General features: G+C 46.4%; 1 protein-coding gene across 2 annotated transcripts in view; it reads left to right on the forward strand.

Moving 5' to 3' along the window:
- Positions 1-19854, forward strand: part of Tay (tay bridge kinase) — a 28842-nt gene that overhangs the window by 3981 nt on the left and 5007 nt on the right. For both annotated transcript variants that reach the window (XM_076791593.1, XM_076791594.1), the window contains exons 2-6: positions 19025-19210; positions 19292-19405; positions 19494-19529; positions 19621-19647; positions 19727-19787. In XM_076791593.1, the coding sequence (XP_076647708.1) occupies positions 19025-19210; positions 19292-19405; positions 19494-19529; positions 19621-19647; positions 19727-19787 (424 nt within the window). The remainder of the gene's footprint in view (positions 1-19024; positions 19211-19291; positions 19406-19493; positions 19530-19620; positions 19648-19726; positions 19788-19854) is intronic.

The following is a 19854-nucleotide window of genomic DNA, read 5'->3' on the forward strand; positions in this document are numbered from 1 at the left end:
ATCCCGCGGTCTGCTTTCCAATCGATGAAAACCAACGGGGACGTGTTGACAGTCCGATGCGAAAAGTATTATGAATAGATGAAAGATGACTCGAACGACGCCATGGGAAATTGACGTTCGCCGAGAACTTTTTTTTTTCTTTTTTAGTATGATAGCAAAAAGTCGGTGTTGGACCAGCTTACGGTGGTGGCTCACCTGTCACCGGTGGCGTTATGTGCCGACGGAGAAAATCGTCGGCTGTTTGTTGCGCGCGTGCAGGCCTTCGCTAACCTACGCGCATAGTCGGGTTTTTTTTTTCTCCTCTGCTGCTGTCGCTCGTGCCAACAGTTTTTACACTCTGTTGCGAGAACCGGCGCGGCGCAACTCGGCTCTGCTCAGCTCTGCTCCGCTCCGCTCGGCTCGGTTCAACGTTTACGGCCCTTAGTCCCTCGAGAATTTGTCGTCCTCGAGATAATCACGGGTCGCGCGAGGGAACGAGATTTTTGTTTATAGAAAACCGACCGTTTCCAGCGGAGATTTGTACTCGTTTTTCTTCTGTTGCTCGGTTTTTTCCTCGGATTTATGGCCTCCATTCACCGCTGTCCGCGCCGTTGTTCTCGTCGCCGTCATAACCTATAGACACATAGGCTCGAGCAAGCTTCATTTCCACTATATCCAAACGAATTTCATGGAATTCGCTGAACCTTTCTCGAAAGGAATATTTTTTCGAAATTAGGATTCCGATACGTTTCTTTTCGATTTTCATATCGCACTGTACGAAAACACACATACAGTCAGTCCCATAAGTATTCGCACGCTCTTAAAAATCGCATTACTTTGTCAATATTGGACTATACTACTTGAATTTTTTTGAGAAGTTAGAACAATTGGATCACTGCATAAACTGAAAACAATTTTTTTACAAAAATTGCTATTGCTCGAAAGTGCAGAGAAAATACTGAAAGTTGTATTTTGCAACTTTTTTATGTGGACTTACATTGAAAATTTAGAAAGTACGATTTGTAGATCTGTAAGAATTGTACATGTTCTGAGAATTTCATCAAAATCGGTCAACGTTGTAATGAGCTGCAGATGTTCCAAAATTCTGCGACTTTCGCCCCTAAGTTTTCGTCGTTAAATGTTTGTAGCTCAGTGCAATGTTGACCGATTTAGATGAAATATTCGGAATATGTGTGATTGATACAGATGTACAAAACGTACTTTTTAAATTTTTAATATAAGCCCGAATAAAAAAGTTGCAATATACAACTTTTAGTGCTGTCTCTATAATTTCGACCAATTTTAATCAACCCTTTTTCTCACGTTATGTAGTGATCCAATTGTTCTAACTTCTCAACAAAATTCAGTTAGTATAGTCCAATATTGACAAAGTTATGCGATTTTTAAGAGCGTACGGATACTTATGGGACTGACTGTATCCATAAACGTTCCATGTTGCGATGAATTTCGTTCATCGATGGCCAAAACAATATCGGGTTGGGCTTGTTTACTAGATTCGTTGCCGAAGTTTGTTGTTCGACCGTAGCGGAACGAATATTTTTTAATAAGAAAATGCTTCCGATTAAACCGATGCGCTCGCACAGCTAAAAAGAGATTCGTACAATTTCATTATCCGATGCGATGTAAGTGGTTGCTCAACCAGACAGAAATATTATTCGAGAAGAGTAATAAAAAGCAATTAGGCGGAATTGCCAGCTCGTGCGATTAAAGGGGTCAGCGTTTAACTTTTGCTGCGTTGATTCGACCGGATTAATTTATTAACTTTTTAACCCTCCCTCCTACCCGTTACGATGCTTGATTAACAAAGGGCAGATGGGCGGAGCTACATAGGAACGGTGTTACGCCCATGCAGATTCGAATATTTACAGGACGAGTTCTCATTGAACAATTTTTGGTTGAACGGGCACGTTCGTTACGATATAATTAGCGAGAAAGACTATGCGTTTCCCGGCTAAACAACTACAGCGTCGTATTACCCGAAAAACAATCTGCCGTGTTTACGAACCCTCGAAACCGCCATACTCCGGTGTAACGTGCACTTGAAATTATTATTACAATTCGTTTAGTCGCTCCACCGTCGGGGAGAATAAAATTCGACAAACTAAAAATTTTCAGCCTAACTTTCCTTCGCGGAAAGCTCGCAGTCGAGTAGTTTCTGTGTTAGGACCAAGGTCGAGTCAATTTTGACAATTTTGTTCGCTCGTTGAAAACATTCCAACAAAGTTGAGGCCCGGAAAACGCAGTACTTCCGGCGGGAATGATGCACGGCGTGTGGTCCACCGACTAAACAGAGAAGTTAGCCTAAACTAGATAAGTCGCTCGGAAGATGCCGACACCGAGAAGGTGCTTCCGCGAGATTGACGTAGTTTTTCGTTTTTTGTTGGACCGCGTCGAGACCCGTCGACGACATAAATTTGCATTGCAACGCTCTGAGACCTTGCGGAGGCAACGTGATACCCGAGGTGCTGCGGTTTAATACGCGATATCGTGCCACCGTGGAACTCTTCCCGGTACGATTCTCGCCGATCACGCTTCTCGATCGTTCGCAGATCGAATTCCTCAAGTTCGCCTCGAACTGAAACATTTCCCGAGCCGCAATCCGTTTCTAGGAAATCTTCCAAGTTTACGCGGATATTCTGTCCTGCAAAGGATCGGGGTGAATCAAAAATTCAGTCCGATCCACGGTCGAAAAACGTAAGTATTTCATGAATTGTAAGTCCACTTCGACAAAACATCGCGACACGTATGGCCGGATAATTTAACCAATCGTTTGCTCTTCTAGTTCGAAGATTGATCCGGTGGAGGGTTGAACTGAATTTTCCGCGATTCTACTCGGAAGGAGGATAAATAATAGCGACTCGGTCGCGCGAGCAATAACCGACGACTCGTGAAATTGGTTGGTCAGGTAGGAACGGGAGGAAAGTTGGAAAAGTGGGAGACAAAAGGGTCCCGGACGGTGTTTCTTCCAAGACGAGGCAAGACTAGACAAGGCTTTCCGTATTGTGTCACGAACGACCGACAGGCGGTCGGCTTCGGGCTCCTTTATTGCGATAACAATACGCCTAATAGCGGTGAAAAACAGAGAAGATGATTCGCGGGCGACACTAGTTCGCACGACGAGTAGAGACCCGAGGGGGGGGGGGCTACACTATACAGTGTACACTGTTTGCCATTGTCTGTCGTGATTCATGCACGATTCACCGTTTAACCCTCGAACGGCCGACCATAAAGAGAGGCACCGTTGTTTACTTGAACCTCTCGCAAGGCGACCCAATCGAATCATTCATTTTCCGCACTATACCACAGAATACTTGTTCCGAAACATATCTGAACGCTAAACCTACCATTGCCGGTGAATCGACCGGTTTCGTATTTTTTATTCCGATTGGAAAGAAGATAATGTAAATCTTTCGATGGAAAAGGGGGATGCTCGCGCAGGCAAATCCCAGCTGTCTCTCTGTTTCCCCGGAATCGCATTAGCGAATGCAGTTCGCCCGGTTCCGCCGCCGACTATAATTATTTTCCAGTAATTTAATGATCCGCGAAAGTGGCAGGAAATATTACGCGAGCGTAACATTCCGCAATCATTTGCCGGGACGGTTTTCATTCTTCTTTTTTCATTTCATCGAGGCATTCGAATTAACCGTGATTACAGTGCACGCGCATGCGAACGCCATTACCCGTTAATTTTTGGGAAACGCGAGGCCCTCAATTAATTCGTCCTCGCGATCTCTCGATTACACAGCCTTCGACACGCTCGCTCATTGTCGGTGAACGCGTGTGTCTTGTCTTACCGGAGCACATAATCGGCAATATAATCGCGTCGGACGCGAGAACGTAGTTGCGTACATCGTTTCACTATTGTCAGCAATTACATACACGATCACATCGTGTACGATTAACATCGGGTGAGGAATAATGTACGAGTTCATTCATAAATCTGGCAAATAATTTCGTCTTGTATTATGGAGAGAATAAGTAGAAAGAGATTCTTACAATAACTAAATTTTAATTTGAATTTAGGGAAATATTCGAAGAAAAATTAAATTTTAAAAGAATCATTATGGAGAGAAGAAATATAAAGAAATTCTTATAACTAAATTTTAATTTGAATTTAGGGGAATATTCGAAGAAAAATGAACTCGATTTCGCGGTATCGCAATAGTCGGACAATCGACGCGTTCGGTGTCGGCAGGTAACGCGTCGAAATGTTTGCGCACGTCCGCGAGGTCGTGGTGTTTCCGGTTGATTTCCATGTCCGCTGGAAGAAACGAGAACGTTTCACGAACATCGGGCTCTGGTGTACGCGTTTCACGCGGCGGACTGTGTCCTCCCTGACGCGAGACGTTCTTTTTCTCTAATCGAATTACACGGGCCGAGGTCGATCCCGGTCCCGTAGATCGGCGTGGGTTGCCAGGTAGTCGAAAATCTGTCGAGGATCAATGTTGTTTTTACCGGCGGAATGCACGCGTCCCGCGTCACTGATTTTCTTTTCCGAATTCTTGGCTCAGCCGCCGATCGGTCGCCGATCGCCGATCGCCTGGCAAAATCCTTTTCGTACTTTTTGGTCGTCTCGCAACAAGGGTTCGACCTCTCCCCCCCCCCCTTCGGGTGATTGTCCTTACCGCAGATTCTTTCTTATCCAACGTGTTCTCCTCTGATCTCACCCCACCGCTATTCTATCTTCTTCCCTCGCTACTAGTCCCCGTGTTCGTCTACGTGTACGTGTTCCTCGGGGTCGTGTCATCGTCTTACATTCTTCGGCTACACGACGTCGGGTCAAGAAGAGAGTGTCGACATCGGGAGAGATTATTATCACGCGCGCGTAACCGTACCGTAATACTTAATTATCTTGTCCGCGGGACGACCGTTTAACTCTTAGTTTCCCACCGGTGGCCGTCGAGACGGATCCGGAGGATCGTTCAAGTCTCAAACAAACAAATTTCTCTACTAATTGTGAAAGAAAAAAATCCGTCATTTTGAGGGGTCCGGTGGTTCTGGTGTTAAGTTTGTTTCTATTTAACGCTAAACCTACCGAGTCTTAAAAGTAACTAATACATATTGTCTTATAAAAATGCCGGTATTGAATTTATTTGGATTTTGTGCGGTTCGTATTATAATACATGCCCTCCTAAATATATTTATTTAACACTAGATTTACGGGACCCGTCGAAATGACGGATTCTAATATTTTTAATTCACGAATATTGAGATTGCAAACATGGATCCATGAGGAATTATTTAACAAATTGATTTCCCTAGGTATATATCATTAAAAAAATGGCTACAGATTTTGATAGATATATTCATGTTACTTTTATAAGGAAATGTAAAATAGTCATTTTTAGTGCTCCGTAAACCTAGTGTTAATCATTTCCCCGGGAAAGCATCTGTACAATTTCAGTAATTGTAAAAGAAAAAATCTAGAACGGTCATTTTGACCGGCGGTGGTAGGCTTAGTGTTAATAGATTAATCAACGTTTCAGTATCGTACAAGTTACATCGTATGCATAAAATGAGGAAAAATTATAAAATGGAAATGTTCTAGATCGAAAGACTGTATTCGAGTTGAAGTAGTTCCGAGGGCAGAGTAAAACAGTGTTTGCAAAGATAGATGAAAAAAGAAAATGAGAATGCTGTAACAAATGTCCTCCGAATGTATGGTGCAGGTGACCTCGGGCCGTTTGACAGGCTCGCCGCGGCGACCGACGGGAGGCAATTAGCGACATTCAATGATCGAAACGTATTTATCCGACTCGCTCGGCCACCAATGAGAAATGATTCGCCGGGGCCGGCCGGCGACGATGATACATTTCACGTTTCATTTGCGCCGCGATTATGGACACGCCGGGGCTTACCCGGCTGAATTACAATCTGTTAGGAATCATTTGGGGATCGAGCGAAACGGACTGATTGGTATTCCTCGGGGCACTCGACGCGACCTGCGACCCCGCGGTCACCATTCGATATCGCTCGCAGTAGTATAGCTTCACCGGTGACATTCGACGCGATCGCCTCGAGGCCGCGACGCATTGTTTTCCGCGCATACTTTCTTCGTCTTTCTCTGCTTTCGTTGTCCCCGCTGCCGACGACAAACTTCCGTCGATTTTCAGCAGGTTTTCAACTCGAAAGTTCGGCTTACAATCGAGAGAGAGAGAGAGAGAGAGAGAGAGAGAGAGAGAGAGAGAGAGAGAGAGAGCGATTTTTGAGAGAACGAAAGTAAATAAATAAACGGAAGATTGGAAACGAAATGAAAACTTTCTCCGATCTGCGACTTTTCGACCGGCCGGTTCGTCCGGCATTTCCGAGCCGATTTGTCCGGTTTCTCGAGTACAATGCACCCGGGACGCGTCGCGCGAGAATCGCGATCCGCGGTGTAAACGACGAAAAGAGAAGAAAATGGCAGAGTAGTTGCAACCCGGTTCGAGTCATCCCGGTTGCAGGCCGGCGCGATCGGTGCATTATCGAGGCACAAAGTGCATTGTTATTGTCACGGAGAAAGTACTCGGGATGTGAACCGCATAAACCGGTCCCCCCTCCTCGGGTAAACGGGTTCGCGAGGACCAACACCAACACCGGCAACAACAACAACCTAAGCTTCTGGACGAAGCGTTGCGGAACAGCTGTGAGCCGAGAAGAAGGCTCGAGAAGGAGAGAGAGAGAGGGGGGGGTGGGGGAGGGGGGGCAGGAAATGCCGGATCCTCGCTTATCGGTCGGTGTTCAAACGGAATTCTGCCCCCTCCGCTTATCAGGCATTCTCTGCCGAGTCCTATGCCCCCTTTCCCCCCCTCTTTGTTGTTATTAATTCCTCCAATTAAAGGCGTTCAAGTCCCCCACTCGCCGGCCCCGCGGCCATTAGAGACACGATCTCCGGCTAATTAAATGTGAGAAATCGCTAAGCTCGCGGTTATTCGCGACTTACTGCTAGGCTCTGCGGACGCCTAGACGCCTCGTTATCCGTTGTCGGTTGTCCGTTACCTGTTATCCGGATAAGACGATTCGAAATGTAAACGCGACGTTGATTCGGTGTCAAACAATTAGCGGCCGTCGAAAGATACGCATCTCCTGGTCCCGGCCACTGCCGCTAATTATGAAAACCCTGGGAACGAGAAACAACGTGCCTAGATCCCCCCCTTCTTCGACTGGAAATTCTAATTCCTGAAATTTCTACAAATTCGATGAACTCCTGACAAACAACTAAAACGGTGGAAATTAGTAGAAAACTATTGTAGATCATTTCAAACGCGAAATTATACCTGTATACGCCGTAAAATCAATGCAACGGCGACACGCATTAGGCACGGTAAATCGCATAAAAGTGAGTTGCAGAGCTAGTTTGAACTCGTCCGATAAACTGATGATTTTCAAACGGTTCCTGGGCACAATAACAACGAACGATTAGGGAATTAGTTTTGTAGTCCCGTTGAAAAGATAGAAGTTCCATTATTCCCGTTTAAATTCGGGTGGTTTGGGCCATTTCTTTCCTCGTGCAAACGAAAGTTGCCTAAACCGTTGTACTTATGCTGGTAGGACAAAGTAGTCGTCGGCCTGCACGATTTTCATTATCGCTTCGGTCGCATACGCAAATAACGAACGGTAAACGACGCTAATTATAATAACCGTCAATTTGTAGTTCCTCGGCGCGTTTCGGACGCGAGATCCATAGCGTGACGGCGCGTCGCGCGGGAAATTCAAACGCAAGGAAAAATCTTTGCCGACGAACCGCTTCCGAATTCTCGAACGGCGAAAAGTTGTGACGTTCGAGTTTGAACGGAGCCTCGATTCGACGCGGAAAAGAACCGTTGGCAACTCCGAAGTCGCGGGGCTGTCAGCGGCAACGCGGGTCCGATAAACGTTCGAGCGTTAATTGAATAATTTTTGAGCAGGTGCGACACCGTGCGACGCCGTTCGAACTTTGCTGTACACGAAATTGCGGGCTTTCCCGCGAGAAAGAAGAGATAATACCGTTCGATTGATAGTTGGATGATGCGATCGATAACACGATCGATAACGTTCCCCTCGGTTCCGTAATTAATGCGCGACGCTTCTGTTTAATTTAACTTGCACCAAACCTTGGAGACCTTTGTCTGCACGGGCTCGATCGAGATCGTTTTCGATTTATCGCCGACGATTGATTTTTCTACATTTCGTAGATTTCTCCGATTCGTCGGTCCTCTATAGTGGGTGCGCGTTCGAGAATTCTGATTTTGCGCGATACGTAGGAGAGATAGTAAGAAGTTCCGTTCGGCGTGCTCGGTGGCCAACGTTTATGAATGACCTGAAAATACACTCGGCTAAGAATACACTCAACCTTGTACACGAAGCTCCGCGAGCTTCCGTGGAGACATCATTTTCCTTTCTGCGATGTTAATTGATACGTGATCGTGTATCGCGACATGGGGAAACGCACCTAACTTGGGCTATCTTCGAGCGAAGTGCATGAAGGGTCGCCTGGGGCCACCTCGGGCTGCCTTATAACGAACAAGGGGACCTCCCCGCTTTATTGGTAGCACCGTATCGATACCGAGAAGAACGCTCTGCTAATCGGTATCCATACATTCACCGATGGTTCTTATCTTTGCCGATTACCGACGTTAACTAAAGCACGCTCTCGCTATCCGATCTTATTGTTCTCCGGTCTGAATTATCGGCTCCAGATTACTAGAGTCGCACTTTATTTTGAGCGTTCGCGAATTCTGGGCAGGAACGATGGAATCTCGGTAAGATAATAACGAATATTTTTAGACCGGTTAATCATTATCTCTGGAACACCTTGGGGGCTTCGCACGCGAGTCGATAAATTTTGAATTCGAGCGATTCTATCGTATTTGTCAAGTACACACGTCGATAGGTGGTAACCGTTGGGCGCGACGCGGTTAGCGATCGGCAAGCTATATATATGTACGAGTACGCGGATTATTTATAATGGTAGCGATGAAGATAGCGATCGCTGTCGACAGGTAGAGAACAATGTTCCCAGGTCTTTATTACCGAGTTAAGACAACACGGTTTCTCACATAGAAATCAGTTGCCCTCCTCGTTGGATATAAGAGGTCATCGTGATCTCACCAGGCCGGATAATTAATATCGAACACGGCTCCGTTCCTATTCCCATTACGTTTGCACGATCAACCATGACAGGCACAATCGGTGAATCGGTGAATCGGTGAATGGAATCCGAAAATACTCGGCGCGTAGCAGTCACGCGTCAAAACCGGGACGTTTATTTATAATTAATTCGGCTACAGTCGGCCAGCATCGATGTCCCGACAATGTCCAATCGAAATCGAGATTTCGATACTCTGGGTCGCGACAGACCCGGGGTGCCGTTTAGCCGAGGGTTCAACGATAATCTGAAAAGACTGTTGCCGTCGAAAGATTTGTTTAAGAACTCGAAATTATTTGCACTCGACTGATTTCTAACCTTCATAGAGGACTTCTCATTTTTCGTTTTAACCCTTTGCACTCGAATGGCGACTGTAATAATGACTGTGAGGCTGCAAAATATTTTTTACATTATTAAATTTGTTTGTATTTAATAAATTACTGAACTTTTCAGTACTCTACGAGTAAATTGCACCGCTTTCGTGTGTACAGTATGAAAAAATATATATATAGAAGGGAAATATTCTAGGTCGGAAGAAATGTTTCGTTTTGGAGCTAAAATGGCTTCGAGTGCAAACGGTTAGTATCTCGAAAATATGTAGAAAGAAGGACGATTGCGTCTATTGTACGCCTGTGTATTCTTCCGGTTATATATTGGCAACGAATTTTATTTTCTCCTATAATATCTGCACAGACACGGAACGGTTACGTTCAGTATAACAATACTTGATTAACACTTTTTCGTGTTTAGTTTCCTATCCTCGCAGACACGATCGGATAGCATGAACGCCTACATTCGAACGCGTTAACAGCAAGACTATAAATCGGCCTTTAATCGTCCGATCCGGTTAATTCCGTTCAAGGACACGTTTCGTCTCCTTCTCGGTGGGCGCACTCGCTGCCCTTGAACAGGTTAAACAATGACGTTGCGAACAGTTGTTTCGAGTGTCAAGGTTCACGACGACCCGGTCGCAGTTGTAAACGCGCGCGAGGAAAAAAAACATAGGCATAAAGGGGGTTGATGGACGGAGACGGGGTCGTGGACGGGATGAAGAAGAGCAGTGAGGAGAGGAGAGGAGAGGGGAGGGTAAGGGCAAAAAGGGGGCAGGGAAATGGGTCGCGCGAGTCAGTTTTCCTCGTGATATCTGTCTCTGTGTGCGGCGCTGGGCGAGGTGTAGCGGTGCCGTCGAAACCCGCGGCGGCGGTCGATTTTCACGCGTTGACTCCGCGCCCATTCCGCGCTGAACCGCGTCGCCGGATTACGGTCTGAGCTGTCTGTTGACGGATCACGTGGCAGAATTCAAAGGCATCTCCGACTGGCTGAGCGACGCGGAGCGGGTCCTCCGAGCGAACCTGAGCAGAGCAGAGCAGAGCGGAGCGGAGCGGCGGTGGCCGGGGGCTGATTTATCGAGTGGCAGCGGTAGTAGCGAGCAGTGGCGGCGACGTTGCTGACCTCACTCTCTCTCGGCACGGCTAACGACACCGACCGCGCACTCGGTAATCCCTGCGAATGCCAACGATATCCAGCCCGAGAGTCCAAATTATACGGCCGTGCAACGAACCTGGCCCATTCAGCCTGGCTCTCGCAACCATCGCTGCCTGCCTGCTTGCTTGCTTGCCACCCCCTTCATTCTATTCTCTCACCGCCGCTTCTCGTCGCTCCTCGCCGCGGTCTTTTCATTTATTACGACCTCCCCATGCCCGTGGCTTCTTTCGTTACGCGGATCGTTAAACCGACACCGGTGCCCGCTTCCTTCCACGGAAATACACGGAAAGACGAACAACCGGTAATCCTCCCTTTGCTAGATATCTTCTCCAACCACAAGGATGCAACAATTACACCGTTGTTCTTGCAAGGGCCCGACACAAGGTGCCAGGCCGATCGAATCTCTCGTGACAGATTTATATTTACGACTTCATTTACAAATATACAGTGAACCCTCAGAATTAGTAGAAATCGAACTGCAAGGAGTGCTTCGCGTTATAGGAGGGTAGCCTCCAACCGAACAAACCAAGAACCTGAAGATCGGGTAACGAACAATGTAACACACGTCGAAGAGACGTTGGCTCGATCGACGGGTCAACGACCAGCTACGTGACATTGAAAAATTACGGTGACCTTGAACTCATTAGAAAAAACATTAGACTACATTCGAATATATATTTCTTTGTTGACCTTCGCTTGACAAACACGGGCTCCGTCCAAATTACGTATTGCGAACTGCACAACGTAGTGATGGTAATACTGATCGTTGGACTGCGGATTTGTGTGCAAAATAAAAGTTGTTTGCATCCGTTACAACGAACAGGAGCCAGACATTCCTGTCTTCCTTTGATAATGCGAACACGCTGAAACTAATGCATCGATGTCGTTGAATTTTTGTACGCCGTCTTGGGACAACCAGGTTAGGCTGGAACCTATTGACCTAAAATTACCGTGCTACACGGCAGATCGATTTACGGTTGAAAGTACGAGAACAGAGACAAATATTACCGGGTCCAAAGGGACCCGGCATTCGAATGCAATTCCGGTTGCACGGTTTTTCTCGGGACACCCTGTAGAAACGGACGGGCACAATCGGCGTTGCACGAAGAGACGATCCTTACGTAATCGAGCGAGTTCGGCGTCGACGACGTGACACTGACCTCGCTCTAAGCCCGACGAGTGTGGCTGTTAATTATCAAGCCGGCGACGATTTCAACGATTTCATCGGACTGCCCCGCCGCGATGGAGGGGGAAACGAGAGAGAGAGAGAGAGAGAGACCGATAGAGCGCGCGGCAACGGCCCCCGGTAATCAGTCCGGTCGGATATCGCAATATGCGGGATACGCTCGGTTGATTCTGAACACGACGAGTTTACCCTAACGTAATTAATGTCCGTCGTGCAGTGTGACGTGCAACGACAAATTCGGTCGACGTCGATCGTTCACGCGGTCAGAGGGAGGAAACGCGATGGAACGGGCATAAAGGGAAACACAAAAAGAATGAAAATACGCGAGGGGACACGAGCAGCAGGCCGGTGAATATATAGGGTAGCGATGCATAGATGACGAAGACAGCGAACGATAACTGGCAATGGTCACCGGCGACACGAAAAAACTGGGTCATGATCGGATCAAGAACGATTTATGGCATTTTCCACGACAAAAAATAAATTGAACCTATTTTTATGGCTACGGCCTGTCTTTATGGCTTTTTTTGCCGTGGCTACGACGGAATTTGCGTTCGAATTTTTAGTAAATTATCCACGAAACATGTCGGAATTGCCGCGTAAACCTGTAAGCAAATTCGAATTCTCGTTGGACCGGCGCGATGGCGTCCGATCGATCTTCTAATCGAATGAACGACAGTCGAGGATGGGGGACGAGGGTGGTGGAATCGAACGAGGATTTTTAATCGCGTTACGCCGTCGATTGAAATATCGAGGATCGCGTCAGCGAAAGTCGATGCACGATTAACCGCGCGGGCAGGTTCGTGAGGTGGGGGGGGGGGCGGAGATGTTAATTGGTTCGAACGTTTCGGCGAAGAGTGTCGGTGTGTAACACCGGTGGAAGGGGGGGGGGCAGACAGGTAACTCCGGCGTGGTCGAGCACGGTCCCGTAATTAATGAAACACTCGAAGGCAACGCGTAATTCATTCGATTACCGACAAAATAATTCCGTCGTCGCGCAAATTACAGGGCCGCGTCGCCATTTCCGGTGTTAGCCGGCTCGAGTAACGAGCCGGAATATGTTAATAACAAACAGACAAACGGTACGGACCTTTTGTTTTCGCGTGTTTGCGCGCGCGCACCCTCCGTTGGTTGCGCGCGCCCCTCTCTGACTCTGTCTGGTCGATTTGAACGGGAAGACGCGGGACAATGATCAAGTTTTTCTCAACCGAACGAAACTATTAGGGGGACCTAAGTAATCAATTATTTTGAAATCTGAAACAAACTTTGTAGTAGATTCAAGTTTTTATTTCTCAATTTATTCTATAATCTCCATCATTGTCAAGGACAGTTTGCCATCTTTCCTGCAAATTTTCAATCCCCTCTTATAGAAATCCAGGATTCGTCAAGCACAATATGACTCAAGGTGCCTCCTTGCATCTTCTACAGAATGTTTTATTTCTTAAATAATGCTCCGCACAGAACTAAAGGCAAAACAAATTCTGTGCAAATAATTGATTACTTATAGCTACCCCTAATATAACGCACCGTGAAGATTACCAGAATTCGCGGGTTGTTTCGATCGCGTAATACGCGTGTCGAACAACTGTTTACCGTGCATACTCTACGCAATTACATGCCGCCCACGCTACTACTTCGGTGCAGCAAATGATTTTCGTTCGTAGGGAACGCTCGAGACCTCTCCGTGAAGGTCGTCGGAGATTGTCAGAGGCGGTAAAAAATGCGCGATTGAAATCGGTACACGAGATCGAGAAAATTCCTTACCCAGATTGAAAATTTCATCGGAGAAACGAAAAGGGAAAAAATTGCGCGGAAATGGGGGGGGGGGGCGAACCTTGCGAATCGATACAGGAAACGACAAAATATATCGATGACGGACAAAACATGCGATCCGTGCACCTGCAAGTTGACCCACTTCCCTTCGCAATAATTTCACACGAAGTCGAATGCTTCTTACACGGGCGCCTCGTATGTATTTCGGCGTGTGTGACACGAATTAATTAATCTTGTCGATCGGAAACCAGTCAAAAATAGAAATCACGAAACGTGACCAGTATCAACGATTTTTGCGTGCTCGGTGATAAGACGCGCGATCGAGCCAGCGAGATTGCGCATCTCGATCCGGCTTGCACGTGAATTTTGACGCTGGGAAACACCGAGTAATTTCCCGTAGAAACGAAAATACCCATAGAAAATAGAGAAAATAGACATTAAACCCTATAAGTAAAATAATACCCGACACCGATGTCCGGCTCGTTCCGCAAAATTCGAATCCACCGTCGGGATTTTCGCGGGAAGGTGACGGCAACCGGTAATGTCGGTAATAAACGTGGCACCCGGTGAATAATGGCGGCACTTATCCACAAATCATCCGAATTACGCGACACCTTCGAAGCCTGGCGCGCAATTGTTCACGGGACACGATACGGCACGGTGAACCACGCGAATCGGCGGGAAATATGTAATTCACAAACGAAAATAATCTTTCGCCGCGTCCGCGACACTACGGTCGCTTTATCGTCGCGTTTACAGCATTGTAAATCTTTTAACTGCTACCACTGCTTGAATCGTCTCTTTCTCTTTTCTATTCTTGAGAACGGCGAGTCCACTGCCCTCTTTTCAAGACTTCGCCTCCACTTTCTCCCTCTGTCTTGCGCTCGCAGAACTACATAAGTCCGCTTGATTGGCCGGCTGGACCAACTAGACGAAACATGGATACCGGCACTCGATTCTGGAGACCCCTCTTTTCCCTCTTCCTCTTTCTCTCTCCGTTTCGTCACCGCATTCCGTTTGACGTGTCAGCGTCACTTGCTCGCGTTACAATACATCGCCTTCCCGATAAAGATCTTCCCCAGCCGAGAATTAGCCGTGTTTTCGACCGTCGATCGTAGTCGCTGCACATTCTTCGACGTTTATTTCGTCAACGCTCTGTTCCGCGAGAATAAACGTTTTCCTCCGGAAACGGTGCGAATCGATACATTTCATTCTTGCTTTTCATCTGAACCTTCGAAAGTCAATATGGAATTTGATCCAGTTTTCGAAAGACGCGCCAGATAACGTGGCGGCGATTTTCTTCCCGCCAAATTGTCGGGTTAACCCTTTGCACTCCAAGCCATTTTAACTTAAAAACGGAACATTTCTTCCGACCTAGAATATTTCCCTTCTGTATATATATTTTTTCATGCTATACATACGAAAATGGTGGAATTTACTCGTAGAGTACTGAAATGTTTAGTAATTTATTAAATACAAACAAATTTAATAATGTAAAAAATATTTTGAATAATGATACAAGAATTTTTAGTGGCGCCTTACAGTCGCCATTCGAGTGCTAAGGGTTAATAAACGGAAACGTAGAACAGGGATACCGGAGACAGTAACGCAGGATATAAACAATGCTGCCCGCGATACATGCATATTTACTTTCCGACAATTTTTGGATGTAGGCCAGCGTCGTTTCACGCTCGGGTCGTCAATTTGGTACTGGCAAACGGCCGAAATTTTCGTCGAACAGATGTCCGAACGACTGTTATTATCCGCTTGTTACAAATGAGAGTGAAGAATGCTTAATCGTGCCGCTAACGATACTCCGCCGAAAAAAGAAAAGCACCTTGTCGTCATATTTAATAGGACTGTCCTCAACAGATCGTGACAGGTTAACACATTGTTTGTGGTAGTTGGAACGCCCCGTTGCCAATGCTGCCAACAGCAAAATAACAATTAAAATGTAAACGTGTTTTGCATATGACATATTGTTTTACATTAGATTTACTACGCTTAAAAATTTTTTAAAAAGTTTAGATACTGTACAGTATACCATTGTTAGGACTATCGGTAGGTTAATAACAAAGTGCAATGTAGAAATAGACACTAACCGACATAAGGAAAATAGAACAAGAGACTCCACGATAAAAGTTCAAATTAGAAATTAGATTCCAAAACCGTCAAGGGAACACAATATTACACTCTAACATTTTAGTGAATAAGAGTAAATGAGATTAACTCGTATGTAAGTACCAGCTCAATAGCATGTAAGGAAAATTTGTTATAAATTGTTGCATGACTAGTTTGCTTTCGGCAAATAGAGCTCCGGCTCTCCAACGCCATCTCTATGTATAATAGAGTAAAGAATAAACCAACCAACCAACCAACCAACGTGTTTTGCAACAATTTAGGTTCGCAAACAGCAAACAGTCAAATTAATTGGCCCTGTCTTGCAGGCAACTTTTTGCAAATTCGTATTTCCCGGGTAAACCTAAAATCGTATCCCAGAGGAATTCTAATGACATAATGATTCGAGCGACGAATCGTCAACTTGTTCGAATCGCATATGTGCATGCACGAGCGAACGCAGATTCGTAAATTCGCGATAAGGTAGAGTGACTACATTACCGTCAAAAAATGGTTTTACGCGCCTCAAGTTTTCGTCCTTATATGAGAATATTTTGTCGCTGGTAAAGGGCTCGTTCGAAAGAGGAAGGTTCAATCATGCGCGCGCTGGTCAGGAGCTGCCGAGATTATGCAGATATTTGGTAACATAAGCGTTAGAAGCAGGCCAAAAATTGACGATGCGCGTGCCGCGGAATCCGAGCATTTTTATGCCATTGGATGAGTTTTCTGGATGAAATCGAGAGCAACGCGCGCTAGAAAATATCTCCAGCTAGAAATTGAGCTACATATTGTCTTGATTCTCTGCGAGATAAAGCGAAAAACTTGAAGCACGTTTCTGGCGAGTCAGAATTCATGATATCGATAATACAGAGGAAAAAATGTGACAAGTTTAGTCACAGACTTAACACCCGTCGGATCAAGACCAAGACGGATCTTAAGTCTGGTATCTGAAGGCTGTGAATGGAAATTATTAATTAAAAAGTTACGTGACTATCCCGGGCCCTGATCGCGTTCGAATCTACCCGAACCGCGGGTACTAGCTGAATTAGAGTCCGATCGTGTCAACACCGAACAGATAGACGTGGCAACGTTGTACGGACGAGTTTAGTAGCCGGCTAGCCAAAGCACGGAGTAGCCGACCGGTGGAACGTCCGCACGTCCGGGAACGACCTTCCTTTACTCGTCCTGTGTCGAAGAACCTCACCTCGCAGACTCGAACAGCTCTTTACCTTTTTTCAGCAAGGAATTGTACGACTAAACTTTACCGCAAAATATCCTCGCAACGTTTCGCCATTTTTATGCATCTCCCACGACGAACTACTGTCTCTAAATCTCTTTCGTTACAAAACTTCTGGTTCTTATTGTTTTTTTTTTTTTCTTAAATAAATTCCAAGGATCCGCTTTCTCCAGAATCCACAGGAAAATTGAATTTATTTCAACCTCTGCATTCGAATATTCGATCGGGATCTGAACTAATCGGAATTTCAAATCTTCATTATACAAGCTTATATCTAATTGTATAATCTGTTACGAAAGATGTCGATATTTCTCACAGACCGACTAGAACTCTCGATATTTTGACGAAGATTTATTAATCTCCTCGAAATATTAATTATCTTAGACTTCTGTATAATTCCGACACAAGTTAATCAATGTCTGCGAAATATTTCACTCTTGTTTCGACCATTTTACATTTTAGGTGTACACAGCTAGGTGTATTTTGGAGCCTGGCTGTAAATGAAATCTTCGGAATTTCGCAATACATCGAAAGGTCACCGAGGTTCAGAAAACTAATGATCCGTCGGGTTCTTCGAACGAGAAGAAGAATACCCCTTTAATTTCCCTCGGACAGGGAGAAGTGTAATCCGACCGCGGTTACACATCCTAGGGGGTTTCGATTCGCAGTTGGCACACGTGCGCAGGTGGAGCACGGCTTTTGCTAGCTGGTGGTTTTTTACATCGCGCGCGGGCTCTAGTGGTTTTTTCCCATCGTGTTTCTTTGCTAACCGAGAGGTGGGGAAGAGAGAGACAGAGAGTGATAGGGGGGAGAGAGAGAAGAGGAGGGAGGGCGGTTATCGGAAAAGGAAAGTAATACTCGGGAGTCTCGAGAAAGAGAAGTCAGGGTACGGGGGCTTCGTTCCTTCCAGCTGGCCTGGCACGGCAAAGGAGGCCTTGTCGCGCGGCTGCTCGTTCGGTCAATGTCTTTTCTTTCTTCCTCGCTCTTCCTCTGCCTCCTTCCTCGTCCTTCCCGCCCCTCCTTTTTCCCACTAGCGCCTCCCCCCACTTTCTACGTCCTCCGATCCTTCCTCCGGCTCGCCTCCCTTCACCTTTTCCCCGCTCGGACTACCTCTTTCATTCTCCCCTCCCCACCATTTCGTGTGCTGCATCGCGCACACGAGACACACGGTTGCTGGCTGGCTGGCTGGCTGCGAATCCTGCTGTCATCTTCTGCGAACGCTCCCGGTCCGTCTCGAAAAGCTCGAAAGCATCGCTGGAAAATCGCTCTCGTCCATCGAAAAAGCACACGCGTGTGTGTCTGCTGCACGCCTGCCGTACACGAATATACGCGGAACGTTCATCACCGATAACGGTATTTAGGTGTACGAGAGAGGGGGGGAGACATCGAGAGAAACAAAGAGAGAGCGAGAGGGCTGAGGGTGGGAGGGAGGGGGAAGGAGAAAGGTGGGGGGGATTGAGCGCCACCCGTTCGGAAATGTGCACTGACATCGCGGTTTAAAGCCACCCGAAGGAAAGGCGTTCTCGTGCGGCTTTTTCTACTTGTGCGCGCGCGACCAGCATCCGACGTCCGACGTTCGAGTATCTCTCGCGCGGTTCCCTTGCCCTGTCTGTCCCTCCGCTGCCGATAAATTCGACGTTCGCGGCCGACACAAAGGCCGACGTGTACTGTACTCTGTTCGCGCCGGTGCAAAACTGTGGCAGTGTTTACCATACGTGTTGCATATACTCGATCGCTGCTCTCTGGTTGCTGGCCAGTCATATGCGTGTCGAATTCAAACACGGCGGACGATTCACGCACGCACGCAGAAAATCGAGCGTCCGTGTATCGGAGGCGTAACGAATATCACCGTGACCAATGAAATTCGATTGTTTTAATTCGCGTTCGTCGAGCTCGGGATCCCGTGAAGCCTCGCCGTTTATCGTGATACTTGCAACAGCATCCGCAGGCTCGTGTAAATAACAACGTCTGTCCTAGAACTCGTTCGACCCATGCGATTTGAAATTATTCTATATGGAACTGGTTGCACATATCTTTGAGAATGTATACATGTATATACATGTAGAATTAAGTTTTTCCTTCCGTTGGACTAATGCGAATTTCTTGCTTTTGATTACAGAGTGCAATAAAGCTAACCGGTAAAAATAATGTCAAGAAGCTGCACACGCTGTTGTCAATAGTAGAAGAGAAACCAAAGGTGGACACAGGACAGAATAATAGACACAACGAGCATCACATCAAAAATCACTTCAAGCACAACCATTATACACACAATTCCATACTGACACCTTCGACGCTTAACCAGGTAATCCTTCGCATTCCTAGATAAGTACGTATACACAGTGCGGTGGAACGATCGACTAACTCTAAACCGTTTCTTTCCTAGGGCCTAGATGCAGGTACAAGCGACGATAGTGGTAGAGCATCTGAACAACTGCACGGCCCTGGTATACCTAGGGATTGCCAGGACGCAGACAGTTCCAGGGACCACCTCAGCGATGTAAGTAGAATGACAACGGTGCTCAGATTATTCTTATCGCTGCTGGTAACATCGGGTGCTGATGCTTGTTTTGTTCGTGTGTTCACAGGCTAGCAGTCATTGCAGTTCGGGTAAAGGTTATATCGTAAGTATTATAGGAACTGATCGAACTAAAGTATCGCTTGGAAACATTGGAAACAAACTTAACACCTTCTTATTTTTTCTGTCCCTTTTAGTGTGATAGTGAAGGAGAAGACGATAAGGTACGTGGCCTTTTCACTCGGTCGAATAGAAAGTCAACGGAGAATCAATGGTTTCTGAAAGACAACATTTCTTTTGCAGGGCTCGGATGCTGAATCGATACTCTTTGAATCTTCTACCCCACCACCCCTTGCACGTAAATGTATGCAACACGCGTATTAAGAATACGTCCGTAACACCGCGATCGTAACCATACGTTCACGTTGAAT

This window comes from Halictus rubicundus, chromosome 8 (assembly GCF_050948215.1).
Source record: "Halictus rubicundus isolate RS-2024b chromosome 8, iyHalRubi1_principal, whole genome shotgun sequence".
Classification (NCBI taxonomy): domain Eukaryota; kingdom Metazoa; phylum Arthropoda; class Insecta; order Hymenoptera; family Halictidae; genus Halictus; species Halictus rubicundus.